We start from the raw sequence: 19,694 nt of genomic DNA, 5'->3' as shown, positions 1-19,694 counted from the left end.
GGGCCCTGGCTCTTGGGTTCCAGCACACTTTCTGCCTAAGTGAGTGCCCTGTCTATGGGCCTGTGGATGGGCGGCTTCCGGGGTGTCCACAGGCATCCAGGAATCTTCTGCCTGGCAGGAGAAGTGTGGGCTGACTGCAGTGCCATTGGGCCCTGGGGAATATGACTCTGTAGGGCTTCCCCCATGTGTGCGGGTGTAGTCAGACCTCAGTGTTTCCAGGGTTAAGAATGAGGGTTGAGTGACTAGAGGCCAGAGCTCCCAGGTGGGAGAGGACATGGGACTAGGTGTGGAGGGAAGGCTGGAATGGGACACACCTGGGCCTGGGGCCAGGTCTGCAGGCATGGCCACCTGGTGGCCCCACAGGGCTCTCTCTAAAGAGGATGGGCTCAGGGCCGATGGTCCCACCACCCATCCCCGCTACCGCTTGCCTGGAATCATCAAGGATCTCAGCACCTGGTTTCCTGGGATGAGCAGTAAGGCACGGTGGGTGGAGCCAGTTGCCTGGTTTGGACATGGACAGGGGCTTGTTGCTTGTGGTCTATGAAATCTGTACTAACCGAGCCCGGGGCCAGCAGAAATGGGGACACTGGGCCTACAGGGCTGTGTCCCCCAAAAAGACCCTGCAGGCCAGATCAGTGCCCTTGGACCCTTCCCGTTGTCTGAGGGTGACAGGATACACCCTCAGCGCTTAAAATGGAGATGATACAAGGCCACGACCTACCTGGTGGTACTCACATCTTCTTCAGTGCCAGGCTCACCTACCTGTGGTGTCCTGGAGTGGCAGTGAAATGCCAGGACTGGTGTGTGAGTGTGTGAGTGTGTGTGTGCACTTAAACACACAAATTCATTCTCTCACAGGCTAGAGGCCAGAATCAAGTTTTTCTGGGGCCACACCTCCCCAGGCTCCTGCCGCCTCCACTTCTGGTGGCGTCACGACCCTATCTTGCTGAGGAATCACTGGACCCCCCATCCTCCCCATTCTACCACTCCTTGTGTCTCTCCGCATCCTCACCTCTTCCTACAAGGACACCCATCACTGGTTTCGGGCCTCCCCTCCTCCACTCTGACCTCATCTGACCGAGTTCCCTCTACATCTATTTCTGTGAAGTCAGGTGTGAGGGACCTCACTGGTTAGGTTCCAGGCCACCAGGCTGTGTGCTCCTGAGGGGGAGCCCCTGAGGAGGCCAGGGGCTGGCACAGGAAAGCTTTCGGACCCAGCACCCAGGGGCACCCCATCCAACCACAGGCCGTGAGGGCCTCTGCACCTCTCAGGGCAAGAAGCAGCGAGCTCCACACCTCCCAGTGCCTGCCAGCCCGGGACGCCGGCCACACAGAGGCTGTGGCTCTGAGCGCTCCCATTGCTAGACAGGGCACCGCTGCAGGTCCAGGCTGCACTGGTGTCACAAGAGCAGCAGACACAATGGCGGTAAAGGTATTGGTGATGGGCCATGCAGCTGGCCCTGAAGAATGATCCTGAGATGGAAGTACAGCTGGTGTCTGGGTACTGGGAGCCAGCCATGCCGCCATCTTGGTGGGGCCAAAGACACTAACTGCCAGGCAGAGGCAGGAATGCTGTGTCACAATGAGGAGCAGGGACAGGAATGGCTCTGGTGTCTCTTGGTGCCCCCATGTATATGTGATGGCAGGTGGACACGTGCCTCCCCCCTGCCTGAGAAGTCCCTGTGCCCAGAGCTCAGCCCCTCAGGGATGGGGGTCTGGGTCCCACTTCCAGGTGAGCGCCAGTGTCCCATTGGGGGCAAGAGTGGGGGTCTCCGTGGACAGTGTGGGGCCTGTTGGCCTCAGTTGTGTCCTGAGCCTCTCCTTCCCAGGGCTGGGACTCCTGGGTGGTCCTGCGGCTGCCTCCTCAGCACACAAGGCAGAAGGCGGTGGGCACTGCTGTTCCCAGAGGCAGGCGGGCCAAGTCCCCTCACGGCTGGACTTGATGGCAGTGGCTGGGAGGCCTTGCAGCTCATCAGGCTACCTCACCCCATCAGGTCCAGCTTGGCTGTGCAGGAAGAGGCAGGGGCTGGCCTTGTGTCCTGTGGGGGGCACACCTGGGTTTTCCGTGGGCTGGTCAAGGGAGAATCACCCTGCATTGTGCTCCAGCCTCACCCTCTGCCCAGCTCTACTCTAACCACCTGCCTCCCAGGTGCCTCTCCCTGATGTTTCCCCATGAAAGCCTGTCGCGGTGCAGCTCCAAGAGCCCCCTGAAGAGGGCAGTGTGCAAGGTCTCTGCTGGGGGCAGTGAGGGTGGTCACAGGCCACGTGCCAGGCAGAGGGCATGCTCTAGTCAGATGGCATGCTCCAAGCTGCCTCACAGGGCTCAGCGGATTCAGGCGCTGCCCTGTAACTCCAGGGGCCCAGCAGCAGCTCTGGGGCTCTACCTGCCTGGGCCGCTTGCCTGGGCCCAGCGCTCCCGGACTTCTGTCAGCAAACCTGCTCCTCTGGCATGCTCTCCTTGCTCATGCTGTGGCCTGGCTCGGTTTGTGGCTGAGATCCCTGCAGCCAGAAGGGGCTGCTACCCAGTCACAGCCAGGGGGCAGGTCTGGGGATGTAGCGCCAGGGTCCAGCAGCAGCTCCTCGACGTCTGCTGAATGACCCCCTGACCTTGGTTGGTCCGGAGAGAGGAAAGGCTCTCTCTGCCCATGGCCCAGCCAGGGGCCCACACCTGCCCCTTCCTGTGCAGGGGATGAAGGGGTACAAAAAGGGGCCCAAGGATGCTCTCTCAAGGTGAGGATGTCCCTGCACAGACTCCAGCTTCTCCATCCACACCAGGTCCCACTCTTGGTGGTCTCAGCCAGGCCCCTGCCATCCCCGCAGATGCTGTGGCAGCTGTTCCTGAGCCTCCCAGGCCTCCGTGGCCTTGTTGCCAGGTGAGTCCTCACTCCCTGTCCCCATCTTCTGCTCAGGCTGCCCAGGCCCCTCAGCGTCAACTTAGGGCGGGACTCCTTGGTTCGTCCTGGGGAGACTGAGTGCAAGGGGCCCTGCTGAGGTCTAAGATGGCTTGCCCTCTCCCTTTTATTCCCAGGTCCTGGCTCAGAAGCACCCTGGGGGCACACAATGCCTCCGCTGGCAGATGGCCTTGGCAGGTCAGTGTGCAATGGTACGATAAGGAGCTGGAGCTGTGGCAGCACCTGTATGGGGGCTCCCTCATCCACCCTCAGTGGGTGCTGACTGCAGCCCACTGCACCCAGCGGTGAGCCATGCAGCCTGAGGCCCCCTGGCAGGGGTGGGGAGGGACCACACGGAGGGGTAATGGGAGGCTGGCTTTTGGCAGGGTCCTGGGTCTGCGGTAAGCCACTGTCAGGGAGCCCCACCCCTGCTGCTGTGCCCACACTGGCCCTGCCCAGGAGGCTCCTCTGAGAGGCTCCTGGTCCCTCTGCCAGGGAGGACGTGGACGCTTATGGCCTCAGGGTTCAAGTTGGGCAGCTGAGACTCTATGACCATGACACCCTGACAAATGTGAGTAAGGTTGTCCGCCACCCCAAGTTCAACCAGAGCCTGTCTGCAGAGGGGCGCGCAGACGTCGCCCTGCTGAACCTGGAGGCCCCAGTGACACTGTCTGAGCCCATCAGCCTGGTGCCTCTAACACCTGCCACGCTGAAGGTCCCTGAGTGGAAGATGTGCTGGGTGAGCGGCTGGGGTTACAGCAGCCTCAGAGGTGAGGCTCAGGGGGACCTGCTGGGTGTGTGTGGAGGGAGGCACAAGGATGTATGATTGTGGCTTTTGCCTGTTGTCTTCTTTCCCCTAGCATGATGCACTCCAGGCCCAGCCCTGCTGTAACCTGTGTCAGAACTGCATTTCTCTTTGTGGCCCAGTAACCTCCACTGGCTGGAGTGAGTGTTTTGTGGTCTGTTCCTGCCTGAGAGACTGGTGCCGCCTTCTGGCTGTTGTCAACCATGCTGCTTTGAACCTGTGTGTTCAAGCATTGCCAGAGCACCTGTTCTCTAGTCGTTTTGAACATGTTCCCATTGGAGTTTATAGTCAGTATTATTTTGAATTTGTTTCAGTTGTACGCCCAATGGTTGGACAATCATATACTTTACAAAGTGTCGCCCCACCCCTCATAGTTCCAAACCTACCTCGCAGCATACATGGCTGTGATAGTATTAGTGACTATATTCCCTAATCTGCACTCACATTCCCAGTGACTGTTTTGCAGCCACCCAGGTGTATTTTTTAATCCCCTCTTCTATTTCACTCAGAGCCCCATCCCCCCATTCCTCTGGCAACCACTATCTGTTCACTGTTCTAAGACCCTTTTTCTCTTTTGTTAGTTTGTTTATTTGATTCTTTAGATTCCACACAGAGGTGAAATCATATGGTATTTGTGTTTCTCTGACTGAGTTATTTCACTTAGCATAATGGCAAGATTTCTCTTATTTAATGGCCGAGTAATATTTCATTGTCCATATGGTGGGGCAGTAGGTTTATAGTTGTTCATATGGAAAATGATATGATAATTAATAAATAATAATACAAGAAGATTTTGCCTGCTCCTTACCATAAGCCTACTTTTGCCCCACCCTCTGTGTACCACCATGTTTTTATCACATGTCTAATGATGGACACTTGGGCTGCTTCCATATCTTGGCTATTGTACATAATGCTGCAATGAACACATTGGGTTCATTGGGTGCATATATTCTTTCCAATTATGTTTTAGGTTTCTTGAGATGTATATCCAGAAGTGGAATGGTTGGGTCATAAGGTGGTTCCATTTTTCATTGTTTGAGGAACCTCCACACTGTCTCCCACAGGGCTGCACCACTCTGCATTCCCACTGACAGAGCATGAGGGTTCACCTTCTCCATATCTTAACCAAAACTTGTGGCTTGTTGATCTATTGATGATAGCCATCCTGACAGGTGGGAGGTGGTATCTCATTGTGGTTTTAATTTGCATTTCTTTAATGATTAGTGACATTGGGCATCTTTTCATATGTCTGCTGGCCATCTGTATGTCCTCTTTTTGCTATTTATAGCTTATTTTCTAAAATTTATTTATTGTGGTGACATTGGTTAGTAAGATTATAGAGGTTTAAAGTGTGCAGTTCTATGGTACATCATCTGAATGTTGCATTGTGTGCCCATCACCCAAAGTCACACCTTCTGTCACCATATATTGACCCTTTTACCCTTTATCCCACCCCTTTCCTCTGGTAACCACCACACTGTTATCTGTATCTATGAATTTTTATATGTTTCTTTTTCTTGCTTGTTCATTTGTTGCTCTCAATTTTATATTCCTCAGGTGAGTGAAATTAATTTTTTTTCAGTTTTCTGCCTGACTTATTTAATTTGCATGATATTCTCAAGATCCATCCATGTTTTCTAAAAGGCTGTATTTCATGTTTTCTTATGGCTGAGTAGTATTCCATTGTAAATATGTGTCACATCTTTACCCAATCATCTAGCAAACAACACTACCATTGTTTCTGTCTTGGTCACTGTAAACAATGCTGCAGTGAACATAGGGCTCTGTGTGTGTGTGTGTGTGTGTGTGTGTGTGTGTGTGTGTATTTTTAAATATTTTTATTAATTTCAGGGAGGAAGGGAGAGCGATCAAGAGACAGAAACAACCATAATGAGAGAGAATCATTGATGGGCTGCCTCCTCCATGTCCCTACTGGGAATTGAGTCTGCAACTCAGGCATATGCCCTTGAATGAAATTGAACTTGGGACCCTTCAGTCTGCAGGCTGACACTTTATTTGCTGAGCCAAACCAGATAGAAAAAAGACAGCCTTTCTGGATAAAGTAATCTTGGTTGTAGTGTCTTTCAATTTATCACTTTAAATATTTCATGTAAGTCTCTTCTGCCTGAAATGATTCTGTTGAGAAATTGGTCTTAGGGGAACCTTACTTGTCACTATGTTTCTCTTACCCAATTTTAAGATTCCCTCTTCATCTTTAACCTTTCCCATTTTAATTATAATGTGTCTTGGAGAGGGCCTCCTTGGGTTCATCTACAATAGTTTGGGACTTTCTGTTCTTTCTGGGCTTATATGTCTTTTTCTTCACCAGGTTTGGGAAGTTTTAAATAATTATTTCTTGAAATAGGTTCTCAACCCCTTTCTCTCTCTCTTCTCCTTATGGTAGTCCTATGATGCAAACATTATGCTTTATGTTGTCCCACAGCAGCCTCGGAGGTGAGGCTCAGGGGGACCTGCTGGGTGTGTGCGGAGGGAGGCACAGGGCAGCCGCAGAAGGTGTGGTTGTGGCTTGGTGGAAAAAACTTTATTCTCTGAAATTGGGGGGAACCCTCCACGTTTTTACTGTGGCAAAATGTGCATAACAATAGCCACTACTGAGCTGCTTTCTACTTCTGTGCATTCACTTGTTCTGGAAGCTTCCTATGAATGTAAAGCGTGCAACGTGTGGCCTTGGCGTGTTTGTCTTCTTTCCCCTAGCATGATGCCTTCCAGGCCCAGCCATGCTGTAACCTGTGTCAGAACTGCATTTCTCTTTGTGGCCCAATAACCTCCACTGGGTGGAGGGAGCGGTTTGTGGTCTGTTCCTGCCTGAGAGACTGGTGCCACCTTCAGGCTGCTGTCAATCATGCTGCTGTGAACCTGTGTGTTCAAGCACCGCCAGAGCACCTGTTCTCTAGTCATTTAAAACATGTTCCCACTGCAGTTTGTAGTCAGTATTATTTTGTATTAGTTTCAGGTATACGCACAGTGGTTGAACAGTCATATACTTTACAAAGTGTCCCCCCAACCGCTCATAGTTCCATACCTACCAGCATTCATGGCTATGACAGTATAAGTGACTATTATCCCTAATCTGCACTTACATTCCCTCTGACTGTTTATTATTTACTCATGTGTATTTTTTTAAAATATATTTTATTGATTTTGTACAGAGAGGAAGGGAAAGGGACAAAGAGTTAGAAACATAGATGAGAGAGAGACATCGATCTGCTGCCTCTCGCAAACGCCCAATGGGGATGTGCCTGAAACCAAGGTACATGTCCTTGACCAGAATTGAACCCGGGACCTTTCAGTCCGCAGACCGACGCTCTATCCATTGAGTCAAACCAGTTTTGGCTCATGTGTATTTTTTAATCCCCTCCCCTTTTTCACTCAGCCCCTAAACCGGGCCTCTTCCCCCCTCACCCCCACCCCTCTCTGGCAACCAATAGTCTGTCCCTGTAGCTATGAGCCTGTTTCTCTTTTGTTTGTTTATTTGATTCTTTAGATTCCACACAGAGGGGAAATCATGTGGTATTGGTCTTCCTCTGACGGACTTATTTCACTTAGCACAATGAGAAGATTCCTTTTTTATGGCCCAGTGTTTATTTCATTGTCCATACAGGGTGGGGCAAAGTAGGTTTATAGTTGTTCATAGATAAAATAGTGCAACAATTAATAAATAATAATGCAAGAATAAACTCTGACTGAACATAAACTGTGCACCTATGGATGAGGACAATGGGGTGTGGGGAGGAGACGAGGGTGGGGTGTGAAACTCGTTGAAAGGGGAAGAAATGAGGAACCTTTGTAATAATATGAACAATAAAGATTGATTTTTTTAAAAAAAGAATAAACTCTTTATTTCACCTACTTATAACTCTAAGCCTACTTTTACTTTATGTTGTCCCAGAGCAGGGGTTCCCAACCTTTTGGACCTCTCAGATCACTGCTGGTCCATGGACCACCAGCTTGCCACTGCTGTTCCAGAGGTCCCTTAAGCTATCCTCATTTTAAATTCCTTTTCTCTCTCTCTCTCTCTCTCTCTCTCTCTCTCTCTCTCTCTCTCTCTCTCTCTCTCTCTCTCTCTCTCTCTCCCTCTCTATCTCCCTCTCTTTCTCACTCACTAGGTATTTTCTCCAAGCTTGTCATTTAAATTGCAGGTTCAATTTTGTGCTTTATCTAATCTACTCTTATTCCTTCTAGTGTAGTCATTTCAGATGTCATATCTTTCATTTCTGACCATGTGTTCGCTTATGGTTTCTATGCCCCTTTTTTAAATGCTTACTGTCTCCTTAGTGCAGTCCTCACTGAGTTCATCAGCCCTTCCCCTACATTCCTTGAGGATCCTTAGAACCATTGTTTTGAACTCTGTATCTGGTACATTGGGTGTCTCCATTTAATTTAGTTATTTTCCTGGGGATTTCTCCTGTTCTTTCATTTGGGGCATCCTTCTTTGTCTCCCCATTTTGTCTGTCTCTCTGTATGTGTTTCCCTGTGTTAGGTAGATCTGCTGTATCCTTAGTCTTAGAAGGGTGATTATTTGGGATACATGTCCTGTAGGGCTCAGTGGTGTATTTTTCCTGATTCCCTAAGCTAGGTGCCCCAGGAATGCCCCTGATGTGGGTTGTGTGAACCCTGCTGTTGTAGTTGAGTCTTGATTGTTGTTGGCCTGTTGTAGGTAGGGTTGACCCTCAAGTTGGGGTCCATGACTGTGAGTATTGACCCCGATCAGACTGTATGAGCTTCTGCGAGTAGGCTCACCCCATGAAGGAGAATGTGCTCAGTGGGTCAGGAGCCTGTGGAGATCTCCCTTTGAGTGTGCTTCTTGTGGAGCTAATTGGGTTGTACTTTGCTGTGAGTGGTTCTGGGGCCTCTGGGGAGGCACTCTGGTGCAGGTCAATGTCAGACCCTGCCTGTGACCAATCTTGGGCTACATATTAGAAGCTACAAAGAGCTCCACAGTTGATGGCACCCTTTGGTAGGCCTGGGTTCACATGGGAGCGGCTAAGCTGCAAACTGAGGCTGATTCCCAGCAATCCCAGACATGCATCTGAACACAAAAGGCCCACAGCACCCCAACATCTGCCTCTGCCTGTCAATCGCCATTGGCTCTGTCACTGAACGAGCCTCCAGCTAAGCTGTTGCCCTAGGATTGTCAGCTGTGTGGGTAAGGTGAGCCCAGCTGTTGTAGTTGAGTTGCATGAGGTAGTTTCTATATAAGTCATTGGATTGGGGCTAGTGGTGCTCATCAGGTTGATACAGATTCAAACTCAGCGAAAGTGCTGGGTGTGACGGCACTCAACAGAAGCCTAAGGAAACACCAAGGCCATTCAGCACCACCACCCACCACCCAACACCCACCACCCAATACTCACCTGGGGTCTTCACATCTTTCCAGTGGGGTAGGGTCTCAGGGAGTCGTCAGGATGAGGCCAGTAGATTTCATCAGGCTCTTCACATTAGGATTTGGCAGTGAGCAGGGAGGGCTGTGCACTGTGCAGCTAGTTGGGGGACCTGGGGAAAATGGCCCTCACCTCAGAGACACACAACTCAGTCTCTCCTTGTGTGTCTCCAACAGCCCTGGAGTCTGCTCAGACCTCCTCAGGAGCCTTCTGAGAAAGACTGTATGGACCCAGGCTGGTTGCAGCTAGCAGACTCCCCTGCAGGACCTGAGCTTGGTAGGGCGGGACCACTGGGAGCCTGGAGGCAGGGGCAGGGGTGTGGGGTGTAGGGTGTGTGTGTCTGTGTGTGTGTGTGTGTGTGTGTGTGTGTGTGTGCGCGCGTGCGTGACAGGGGGTAAGTCTATTCCTTCAGCTTGATGCCATATGGAGGGGAGTGTTCACCTCAGGAGAGATTGTATCTGTGGGCATGTGGGAGAGGGACTAAGCCCTGGATAATGGAGGCTGCCCCTGTAGCCCCTCCCCAAGCCATACAACCCAATCTCTCCCCATGTGACTCCCGTACATTCCAGGACACGTGAGTACCTGTAAATGACATGTTTGTGCACTGGCCGTTTAAAAGGGCATCTGGGTTCCTAGAAGTGTTCCTGTCTCACTCTGGCAAGTGCAGTCCCCACTGATGTTCACAGCCAGATGTTGTGTGGCTCCTTTTCCAGGCACTGGTGTTCCAGGTGGGGAGCTCGAGAGGGGTTGGAGACCCCTCCCTTCTTAGAGGGGACCTTTACCTCTGCGGTGTCCCTCCTGACTATCAATTCCAGACTTTTCTGTGTCTCCACCCTCCCTACCTGTCTCCATGTGGCTTTTTCTATGTGTTCTTAAGGATAAGACTTCCTTTCAGCCAATCTCCAGTTGGTGATTAAGGTTGATTGTCTATAATTTAGTTGTAATTGCAATATGATCCTGGGAGGAGGTGAGTGTACCTCCCACCTACTCTGTCACCATCTTGGATCCCTGTTTTCAATTCTTTTCTGTATAGACTGAAAGTAGAATATCTGGGCCATATGCGAATGCTACATTTGGTTATTAGAGGGGGGATTTCCTTTTGAGCCCAAATGTATGCAGAACTGGGGTTCTAGGATCAGATTCATGGACACTGAGGACACAGGTGTTTACTGTGCCAGGCCTACAGGCCATCTTATGGTTCTGCCTGGGCCCTCCCCATGCTCCGTGTGGGTGTTTGGACCTTGATTGTCCTCCTGAGTCAGTCTGGGAGTGAGGGCCTGTGGTGATCTCACAGTGCACAGGTCCCTAATTCAGAATGAAAACCCAACCCTTCAGGTCAGAAGTGTTTCCTTCCTGTTGTGATGCATTTCTCTGGGATGAGTCCTTGATCCATTCCTTTTCAAGGAGAAAAATCCTGGGATAACACTCTCTCCCCAGTGCCTACCCTGAAGCATGTGGAGACCAGACTCTGGCTGATGAAGTGCTGAGTCCAGAACTAAATGGGCTTAATAGCTGCTGGGAGGCTAAGTCCCAGGACCAGGTGTAGCTGCTTCTAGACCTGAGGGTCAGGGCCCACAGAGGGACTTACTGTGCTTTCCAGTGATGGCTGGGAGTGGCCCAGAGAGGGAAAGGAGTACCTGGTTTTTGGGAAGGAGCAGAAGTTGGACTAGCCCTGGTTCTCAGCCAGCCCCTCCCCATAGCTCCGCTGACCTGACTCTACCAGCTGCAGGAGGTGATGGTTGCTATTGTGGGGAACAGGGATTGTAATCAGCACTACAAGAACTCTTCCAACAAGGCTGACCAGATTATCAAGGAGGACATGCTGTGTGCTGGGAGTGATGGCCAGGACTCCTGCCAGGTGAGACCCCACCTGTCTCCGTCCTCTGTCCTCCGTCCCCTCCCTGCGCAGAGAAATCTGGACTCAGAAGCTCCATGCAGAAGCCCATGTGGAGATGTTCACTGAGTCCTGCCTCTCCCCACAGGGAGATTCCGGGGGTCCCCTGGTGTGCAGCTGGAAATGCACCTGGGTCCAGGTAGGGATTGTGAGCTGGGGATACCTCTGTGGTCATCGCGACTTCCCTGGGGTGTATGCCAGGGTGATGAGCTACATTTCTTGGATCCAGAAGTATGTTTCTCCGCCCCCAGGATCCTAGCTGAGGCCAGGCAGGATTCCCATTTTGGGATACCCTCTACCTTCTTTGTTGAAACCCCTGCTGATTTCCCAATTTTAACATCTTTTTTTAAAATATATTTTTAAAATATATTTTATTGATTTTTTTTTTTTAAAGAGAGGAAGGGAAAGAGATAGAGAGCCTGAAACGTCGATGAAAGAGAAACATCGACCAGCCACCTCTTTCACATCCCCCACCAGGGATGTGCCCACAGCCAATGTACATGCCCTTGACCGGAATTGAACCTGGGACTTTTCCGTCTGCAGACTGACGCTCTACCACTGAGCCAAACCGGTTTCAGCCCAGTTTTAACATCCTTCTCCCAACCTCCTCACCCATTGTCTCACCCTCCACAGTGACACCGGCCTCCTGCCCTCTGGGTTACCCACCTTTCCTGGACTTAGAGTGGCAGGCACAGGAAGAAGCTCTAAAGTCTGGTGTCTCTCACAGAAGGGTGGGCCAGGTAAGTGGCCTGTGCCCATGGCCTCCTGCTCACCCTCTGATTCCCATTAAACTTGGAAAAGCCAGCTCGACACCGTGGTCTCAGATGGCGGCATGGACTCATTGTGGGGTTGACTGAGGGTGCATTGTGGCCTCACTGAGAGGTCCTATGTCCCTGGTCTCTGTGTGTGGGGGTGAGAAGGTTTTCAAAGGTTTAGTTCCATATGATGGCATTTCTGGGAGCTTATACATGTTGCTTGTCCCAGTGTCCCTTCCTCCATCCCTCCACTTTCCTTGTCCTTTCTTCCTTCCCTCCCTCCTTTTCCTGCTTTTTTATATTTTCTCTTTCTGATCTTTTATGTTCTCTCTCTTATTTCCTACTTGTTTCTTCTTATTCTCTTCCCTCTTCCTCTCCCTCCCTCCTTCACTTTGTTTGTTATCCTTGTTCAAATGTGCCCATCATGGACAAGGTCTCAGGGGAAGTTCACTGAGTGGGTTCCCGGGTTCCTGGAACACACAGGGAGATGAGGACAGACATAAACACAGCACTGCAGTGAGTGTGGGACATGGTGTGGAGGTTAGTGTTGAAGACAGAGCTGGAGTGACATAGGGCATGACCCAGCCTGATCCTGCTGGGACGATTTGATGGGGCTGAGCTGCTAGGCCCAGCTCATGAAGTATGGGCAAGGGTGGGTATTGGGGGAAGGGGCTCCGGGCAGAGGGACAGAGGTGGTGGGGACAGAGTCATGAACTTGGAAGGAGTTTGAGGGGTGGAGGGCCATTTTCTGAGTGTGTTTGAATGTCGGCTTGTTTGGTTTTCAACATCAGCATATCAGAAACAGAGGAATCTGAAAAAACCCTTAAAAAACCAAAGAACATGTTTGTAGATGGTTTGAGAGCCTCCAGCTTCAGAGGCTTCTTAGAGATTCAGAACCCCTTATTAGGAATTTTAAAAAAAAACTGTCTGGATAAACTAAAACGTTTTTGTAAGAGGGTGGTGGCCCTAAGGGAGAGGGTAGAGGGGAGGGGATAAAATTAATGAAGAGGAAACTCAAAGCTCTCATAATCTCTATATTTACGACGTGGTATATTTCTGTAAATAATTTTAAAAAAGAAGTGTGGGCCCTGGCTGGTTTGGCTCAGTGGTTGGAGTATCCGACCACAGAGCGAAGAGGCCTGAGTTTGATTCCCAGTAAAGAGCATGTGCTTTGTTGCAGGTTTGATCCTTAGCCCGTGTTAGGGTGCCTGCAAAAGGCAATGGATTGATATTCTCTATCCTGCCCTGCCTTCCCTTCCAGTCTCTCTAAAATACAATAGAAAAAAATACCCCGGGATTCGGATTAATTAAAGAGGATAAGAAAAGGATGCTGAGATACAGTTCACATGGGTATTGAAGCCAGCAGCTGTGTTGGGAGGTTGGTGGGCAGTGCCCTGCACTCCTGCTCTGTGCAGGGGTCCTTCTGGCCTCACGCCGCCATTGGGGGTCCCAGAGAGCTGGGTCTGAGTGAGAGGAATGGATGCTCAGAGAGAGGGTGGGGCTGGGTGGGCATCAGGGACGGGATCAAAGCCGGAACTGTAATTAGGGTGTCTGAGCCCTGATAGGGGAAGGCTGAGGGCAGGTGGGCAAAAGGCACAGCTTCTGTTACCTAACAGCCCCATTGTGCAACACCTCAGTGGAAGATGAAGAACCAGGGTGGGTGGGGATGCTGTGGGGGCAGCACTGTGCCAGCATCCATGGTTCCTCACCTGTCACAAGGAGGGTTTTGGGTTCTCCAAGGGAGGGCTCATGGAGGCTCTCATTCATGTCATTGGCTGTCCCATTCAGGCCCCACCGAACCTCAGAACAACTGTTAGGGCAAGGACAATGACACTGAATCTCCCTCACTCAGAGGGACACAGGCCCCAGCGCGGCTTTGTGTCCACAGGACGGCTTTGCTCATCACCAAGGGCAGCCCTTGTGATGGCTTCCAGGCAGTACACCTCTCCACAGTGCCCGCCGGGGCTCTGACCAAGGCCCCCAAGTTCTGTGTGCTGCTCCCTGGCACCTCTCCTGGTGGCTGTCCTCCCATATCCAGGCCTCTGTTCTATAATAGATGCCGGGTGCCAACGTGTGACACCCAGGCTGTCTGGCTCCACCTCCACCATCCCCACCTTTCTCCTGCTTGGCTCCCCACTCTCCCTCCTCAGGGAGGCCCAGGCACTCTGGCACCCACTGTGTTCTAATGGGTAGGATACTTGACTGGCATCACCTGGCCTCCTACCACACAGGCTGCACAGCTGGAGGTTCCTGCAGCCTCTATGTAGGGTGTTCCCAGTGTCTTGGTTGGTAGTTGGTTTGCTTTCCCCTGAGGTGACCAGTTTTGCCAGAAGAGGTGCCAGTTGCAGTGGCCTTGTTGCTCCCCCAGGCTCCAGGGCATGCTGGGAGAGAAGGCTGGAAGCCCAGGGCCCCGCAGGCAGACTGCCACCCATGACTGTGTTCTCAGCCCCAGGCTGGTCTCCCTGCAACCGGAGCCTCCTAAGGCCGCCCTCCAGGTGTGTCTATGCATCATAATCATTTTTAAAAATATATATATTTATTGATTTTTTACAGAGAGGAATGGAGAGAGATAGAGAGCTAGAAAATGTTGTTGAGAGAGAAACATCGACCAGTTGCCTCTTGCACACCCCCTACTGGGGACGTGCTGGCAATCAATGTACATACCCTTGACCGGAATGGAACCTGGATCTTTCAGTTCGCAGACTGATGCTCTACCACTGAGCCAAACCAGCTTCGGCCATACATCATAATCTTCATGTGTGTGGGCATACATGATTTTATGTGTGTGTGTGTGTGTGTGTGTGTGTGTGTGTGTGTGTGTGGTTGTCCTATTGCATGGATGGGGTAGCTCTGATACATGCAGACATATGGTCACATATAACTCTGATAGACGTTGGACAAGAGCAGATCACAGCGAACACCATGAGTCAAGGCCACTTGCCAACAAGTTCACTGTCTGAGTTTACGAGGGGCGTCCTGTATCCCATCTTTTTTTCCTGACACCAGACATGTATTTCTCTGCCTTTGTTTACATCCTCAAAAATACTGAGCCTGAATTTCTTCTTCTCAGAGTTCTCTTCCAGTTGCCTTTTATTGGAAGACAACAGGCTACATTGGTATTTTAAGCTTTCTCACATTTCTATCAAAATGGGCACAAGCCCTCCTACATTGGAAAATTTAAAGAATATACTTCTAAAGAAATGTGAGGTTGAAAATTAAAAAGTATATATGACTCACAAATTGACAATACCACATCCTAATATTCACAGGAACGTGGTGGCTTGCACCAGGAGGGAAATGACCAGTCTTTTCTGGATTCAGTTCAAATAGAACAGAGAATGTCCTGTTGAAATAAAAAAAAGTGAGAAAAAAAGATGTCTGAGGAAACTGAGAGAGAGATTATAAGCAATAGAATAAAAGATCGTCTAACTAAAGGAAGAAAGTCAGGGGTGATTTAAAACAAAAGAAGCACCTGAACTAGATAATAAAGAAATTACAGGGTGGCAAAGCCAAAAGTGAGTTCCTTAAATCTAATGAAACAGGCAAACTTCTGGAAAGATTGATCAGGTAGGAAAACTGAGGCACAGATAATCCTATATAATAAAAGCCTAGGTGGCATCAGGCCCTCCAACGATACCCTTGCGGGACATTGTCACAAGACGGTAGCCACAAGATGTGAACCACAAAATATCTGCCTTGATGGCTGGCAGGGGAAGGCAGTTGTGGGCAACCAGGCCTGCAGGGAATGGCAGTTGAGGGTTGGGGGGACAAAGCCAGCAGAAGAGGCATTTGGGCGTGACTAGGCCTGCAGGGGAAGGTGGTTGGGGGCAAGATCTGTCCAGAAGGGGAGCAGTTAGGGGGCGATCAGACTGGCAGGCAAGCGAACGGTTAGGATACAGCAGTCTGGGATTGTGAGAAGAATGTTTAGACTGCCCTTTTAGGCCTGATCTTGCAATCAGTCAGAAATGCTGCAGTCAGACATCCCCTGAAGGATCTCAGATTGGAGAGGGTGCTGGCCCAAGTGAGGGACACCCCTCCCACCCTGTGCACCAATTTGGTGCACCAGGCCTCTAGTATTAGTAATAAAGAGATTAACAGAAACATGGACAGGCAGAGATTTTTAATTATATGAAAATGTTAGTATGAGCAACCACATTAGACAAATTTGCCCTCGGGTGAAATGGACAGATTTTAGGCAAGTATAACTCTTGGGAACTGATTTGAAGAAAGGGAAGTGGGACCAGACTGAAAATCATGAGAGGCCTGATTCTGGGTGGGTGAACATCTACCCAGAACTAAAATATAAAGGAAAACACAGGAGAGTTACAGCACAGCATGGCTTCCTGGAGAATGACATTGAGCCTTCAAGGTCCGATGGATCTTCCAGGGAATATACTGGCACCCTCTCTGGAGATCAGAACCAGGCACAGAGAATAAAAGAAAGTTTTAGGCCACTATACGTTATGAACACAGAATGAAGAAATACAAAGTAATACATTGTCAAACCAACTTTTAATGTGTAAAATAATTACCAAATAACCCAGGAAGGACTGAACCACCATGGTTTAACACCAATTAGTGCAATATACCACATTAACGGAGCAGAAATAGATGATAAAAGCCATGAGATAATCTCAATAGATATGGAAAAATAATTTTATTTTAGTTGATAAATTCAACCATAGTTTGTGATGAAACTCTTAGCAAACTTGGGCAATACGTGACTTCTTTAAACAATAATGGTGGCTTTCCCAGAGCCCTCAGCAAACTTCCTGCTTGTAGGGTTAGCGGGTATGCTGGCAACCAGGCCCCTGAATGAGGGATGATGGACAGGAAAGCCCAGACTCCAGGCAGTACACAGCGACCAGAAACACACAAAGGGAGTGAGGATTGGGGGGAGGGGAGGAGGCTACCAGGAACAACATGGCAGTGTACACGGAACTTCCAAGGCCATCTGCACACAATGTTAGAACTAACATGGGTGCGGCGAGGCAGCTTTGCCCACGACCATTGCAGGTCTAGTGATAAAATCCCACAGGGCTCCTAGCCACTGCCAATGGCCACTTAGAAGAGGAATCAGTAAGATAGCATTGCCAATGATGACTGCAATAGCCAGGGCGAGTGAAATGTATTTTATTGACACAAGAACTGAGAAAGTGCTAGACTGGCACTAGGTAGTCTTCCCTGTCCCCTCCTCAGTGTCTTCTGTTTGAGCACCTGATTTTAAGATGAACAAGATCTGAAGGGTTCACAGTGGGCCAGGTCACTCACCTATGATATGAGGCCATCGTGTATCAAAAGAGCTTTTATTTCAGGCACCTGGGTACAGTTGGCTAAGGCCGAAAAGCAACCAGCAGTGACTGAAGGGGGAGGCAGGGTTTTACTAACTTCTGCTGGCTACAAACCGTTCTGCTGGTATAAGGGTCCGGTCCTCTTTCCTCCCGTCGCCAGATCTAATGGTTGTCTAGGCTATGCCGTGCTCAAGGCTGCAGGCTTTCTGTAAGATAACTGCTAAGCACAATAAGTTTTATCTGGCCCGTTTTATTCTGCTTAACATTTCAAGATCAATATGCTTTCTGGACAAAGGTTCTTGGTCATGAGCCAAAAGAACACAATTCTTTATAAATTTTAGATGTGTGTGATTTCATGAGAAGAAAAATGAGTCCTCTTACATGTTAATGAATTAAGAGTAAGGAGTGTCTGAGATGAGTAAATCTTAACAATGAGGTGATAATATCTAATCTTCAGGTTGTGTGAATCTTATGAAAATGTCCACAATTGTATTTCTTCCAATGTTTGTCCAAGAAAAATGCCTTTGTTCACTATAATTATAAGAAATATTAATCATGTTCTGTTAATCATGGTTGCCTTTTTCTGTTTAGACTAGGGTTGTCGAACTCAATCAGAGAAGGGGCCAAAATCTAAAATCCAGCCTAAATCGCGGGCCGAATGGTTGACTGAACAGTCATAAACTGACAATGTCATAAACTGACAGCGGAGTGCAGTGATGACAGCGCGGTGCGGGCCACATTGCAAGGCCTGGCGCGCTGGATTCGGCCCGCGGGCCTTGTGTTTGACACATGTGGTTTAGACAATGCACATGCTCACCTGGCTGGGAGTTGTGAGCCCTGGGACATGGAAGCTAGCAGACAAATGCAGTCCATCCTCCTGTCCAGACAACTGTCTATCATTAATGAAGAGATTTACAATCTCATGATTGAGATAATCTAGTTCCATAGGCACCTGCTTTGTACAACTCCAGCCCCTATTACCAGTTATCTGGTCCCGTGGTGCCTGGAGGCGTCCACCCCCAATGACCTGGCCACCCCAAGCTGCATGACGTGTAACCTGTAATGATGCCCCATACCCACTTCCCCATGCCTATCATTCCTGCTTCCCCACGCCATCTCTGTCCATCTACCCAATAGAAACAGTGGTTGATGGTGAGTCCCAGAGCAGATTTCTCTGGCTGACCTGCTGGTCTCCCATGCTGCCGTCAGGACTGGAATAAACGCTCCTGCCTGATTCAAGCCTGTCTCTGCTTCATGGACTCAAGCGGTGACAGGCAGCCTGGACCCACTGGCTGCCCAGTTACAAGTTCACATAAACAGAAGTCCACACTGCGTGACCTCTGCCACTCGCTGATTTCACTGAACACGTTTCCAGGGAGCACTGTACTTTGTAAGTCTCCTGCTCGGTTTCCCATTGGGTGAGTTGGTTTCTACACCCTGAGGCGGTGAGCATCTCTGTGGTGTGAAGGGCCTCTATGGGAACAAGCCCCTTCAGCAGGCATTTGTTTGCCACTGCCCCTCCTCCACCTGCTTCTGCCCCAGGAGGACTGATTGAAATCTCTCATGTGCTGCCACTTCCCGCCTGCCCTCTGCCCTTGGCTTTCATGTCATTGGTCCAGGAGGGAGACGCTATGGAGGTGGTGGCTGCTCAGTCACGGGTGCCGGGGGAACAGTCAGAACTTGGCAGAAGGCACTCACAGAAACACACACCTGTGCCCTGATGTTTGTTAGTGTCCAGCACCCTTGCCCTGATTGGTGGCTCAATGTATGGTCCATACAAAGTGCCTGGTTAGGTGTTCAGGTACCTCCAGGCCGCAGGTATGTCATACTCTGCCCACCAGTTGGGGTAAGGGAGGGTCTATCAGAAACCACAGTGTTTCTCAGGCCTGTGACATGGCAGCTTCCACATTGGGGCCCAGTGGAGGCAATTAAACGCCCCCCTCAAGGCGGGACCTTCAGCACAGCTGTAGCTGGATGGTGACTCTCTCTGGGGAAGAAGCCCATCCTTCTGGCCACAGGGAATGCTCCCCTCCAGGGAATGTCACCTGGGCCCTGTCCCTGGAGGCCAGTAAAGGTCTGGAAGGTGGAGCAGCCCTGCCTGCATCCCTGCTGGGACCTGGGAAGTTGTTGGGAGCCATCAGAGTTGAGACAAGCAACTCCGTCTTAAGAAAATACAACTCCATCTTAGAATTAAGTTCCTTCTAGCAGAAGTTATGCGGTGCCTGCGGGTTTGGTCAGAAGCTAAAGATAACCTGCCGCAGGATCTCTGCAACTCCCCTTCCTGACCCTCCCCCATAGCTAGCCTTGCCTTGGAATGTTACACCATCCTGGCAGTTAGCCAATCCTGTGTTGCCAGATACCTTACCACCTTGTCACTCAGTGCCTAAACCAATTATACACTGTCAAAGACCCCGCTGCATAGGCAACCCTGCCCCCCTTTGTTCCTGCTGTATATATACTGCTGTTCCAAAAATAAAGTTTGAGGCTTGATCAGAACTTTGTCTTGCCTCCATTTCTCCATGCCCCTGTCCCTTCTTTTCATCCTCTACAGGTCCTCCCTCTTCCCACGTTGCTGTGCTTCGTGGGTCAGGGCAGGAAGTGGTGCTCCCCTCCCTGCACAGGGGTGTCTGTCCTGGTCCTGGTCCTGGTCCTGGTC

General features: G+C 50.2%; 1 protein-coding gene across 1 annotated transcript; it reads left to right on the top strand.

Annotated features, from left to right (window-relative positions):
* Positions 1–1,420: 1,420 nt before the first annotated feature.
* Positions 1,421–11,251, top strand: LOC311621758 (mastin-like; the record flags this gene model as incomplete). Its single annotated transcript, XM_084882141.1, has 6 exons — positions 1,421–1,426; positions 2,821–2,873; positions 3,029–3,196; positions 3,387–3,630; positions 10,822–10,956; positions 11,081–11,251. 6 exons carry the CDS (start codon positions 1,421–1,423, stop codon positions 11,249–11,251), a joined length of 777 nt encoding a protein of 258 aa, XP_084738267.1.
* Positions 11,252–19,694: the final 8,443 nt, after the last annotated feature.

This window comes from Pipistrellus hanaki (genome assembly GCF_964339955.1).
Source record: "Pipistrellus hanaki genome assembly, chromosome: 4".
Lineage (NCBI taxonomy): Eukaryota > Metazoa > Chordata > Mammalia > Chiroptera > Vespertilionidae > Pipistrellus > Pipistrellus hanaki.
The sequence above is the reverse complement of the archived record's forward strand: the minus strand, read 5'-3'. Positions and strand labels throughout refer to the sequence as shown.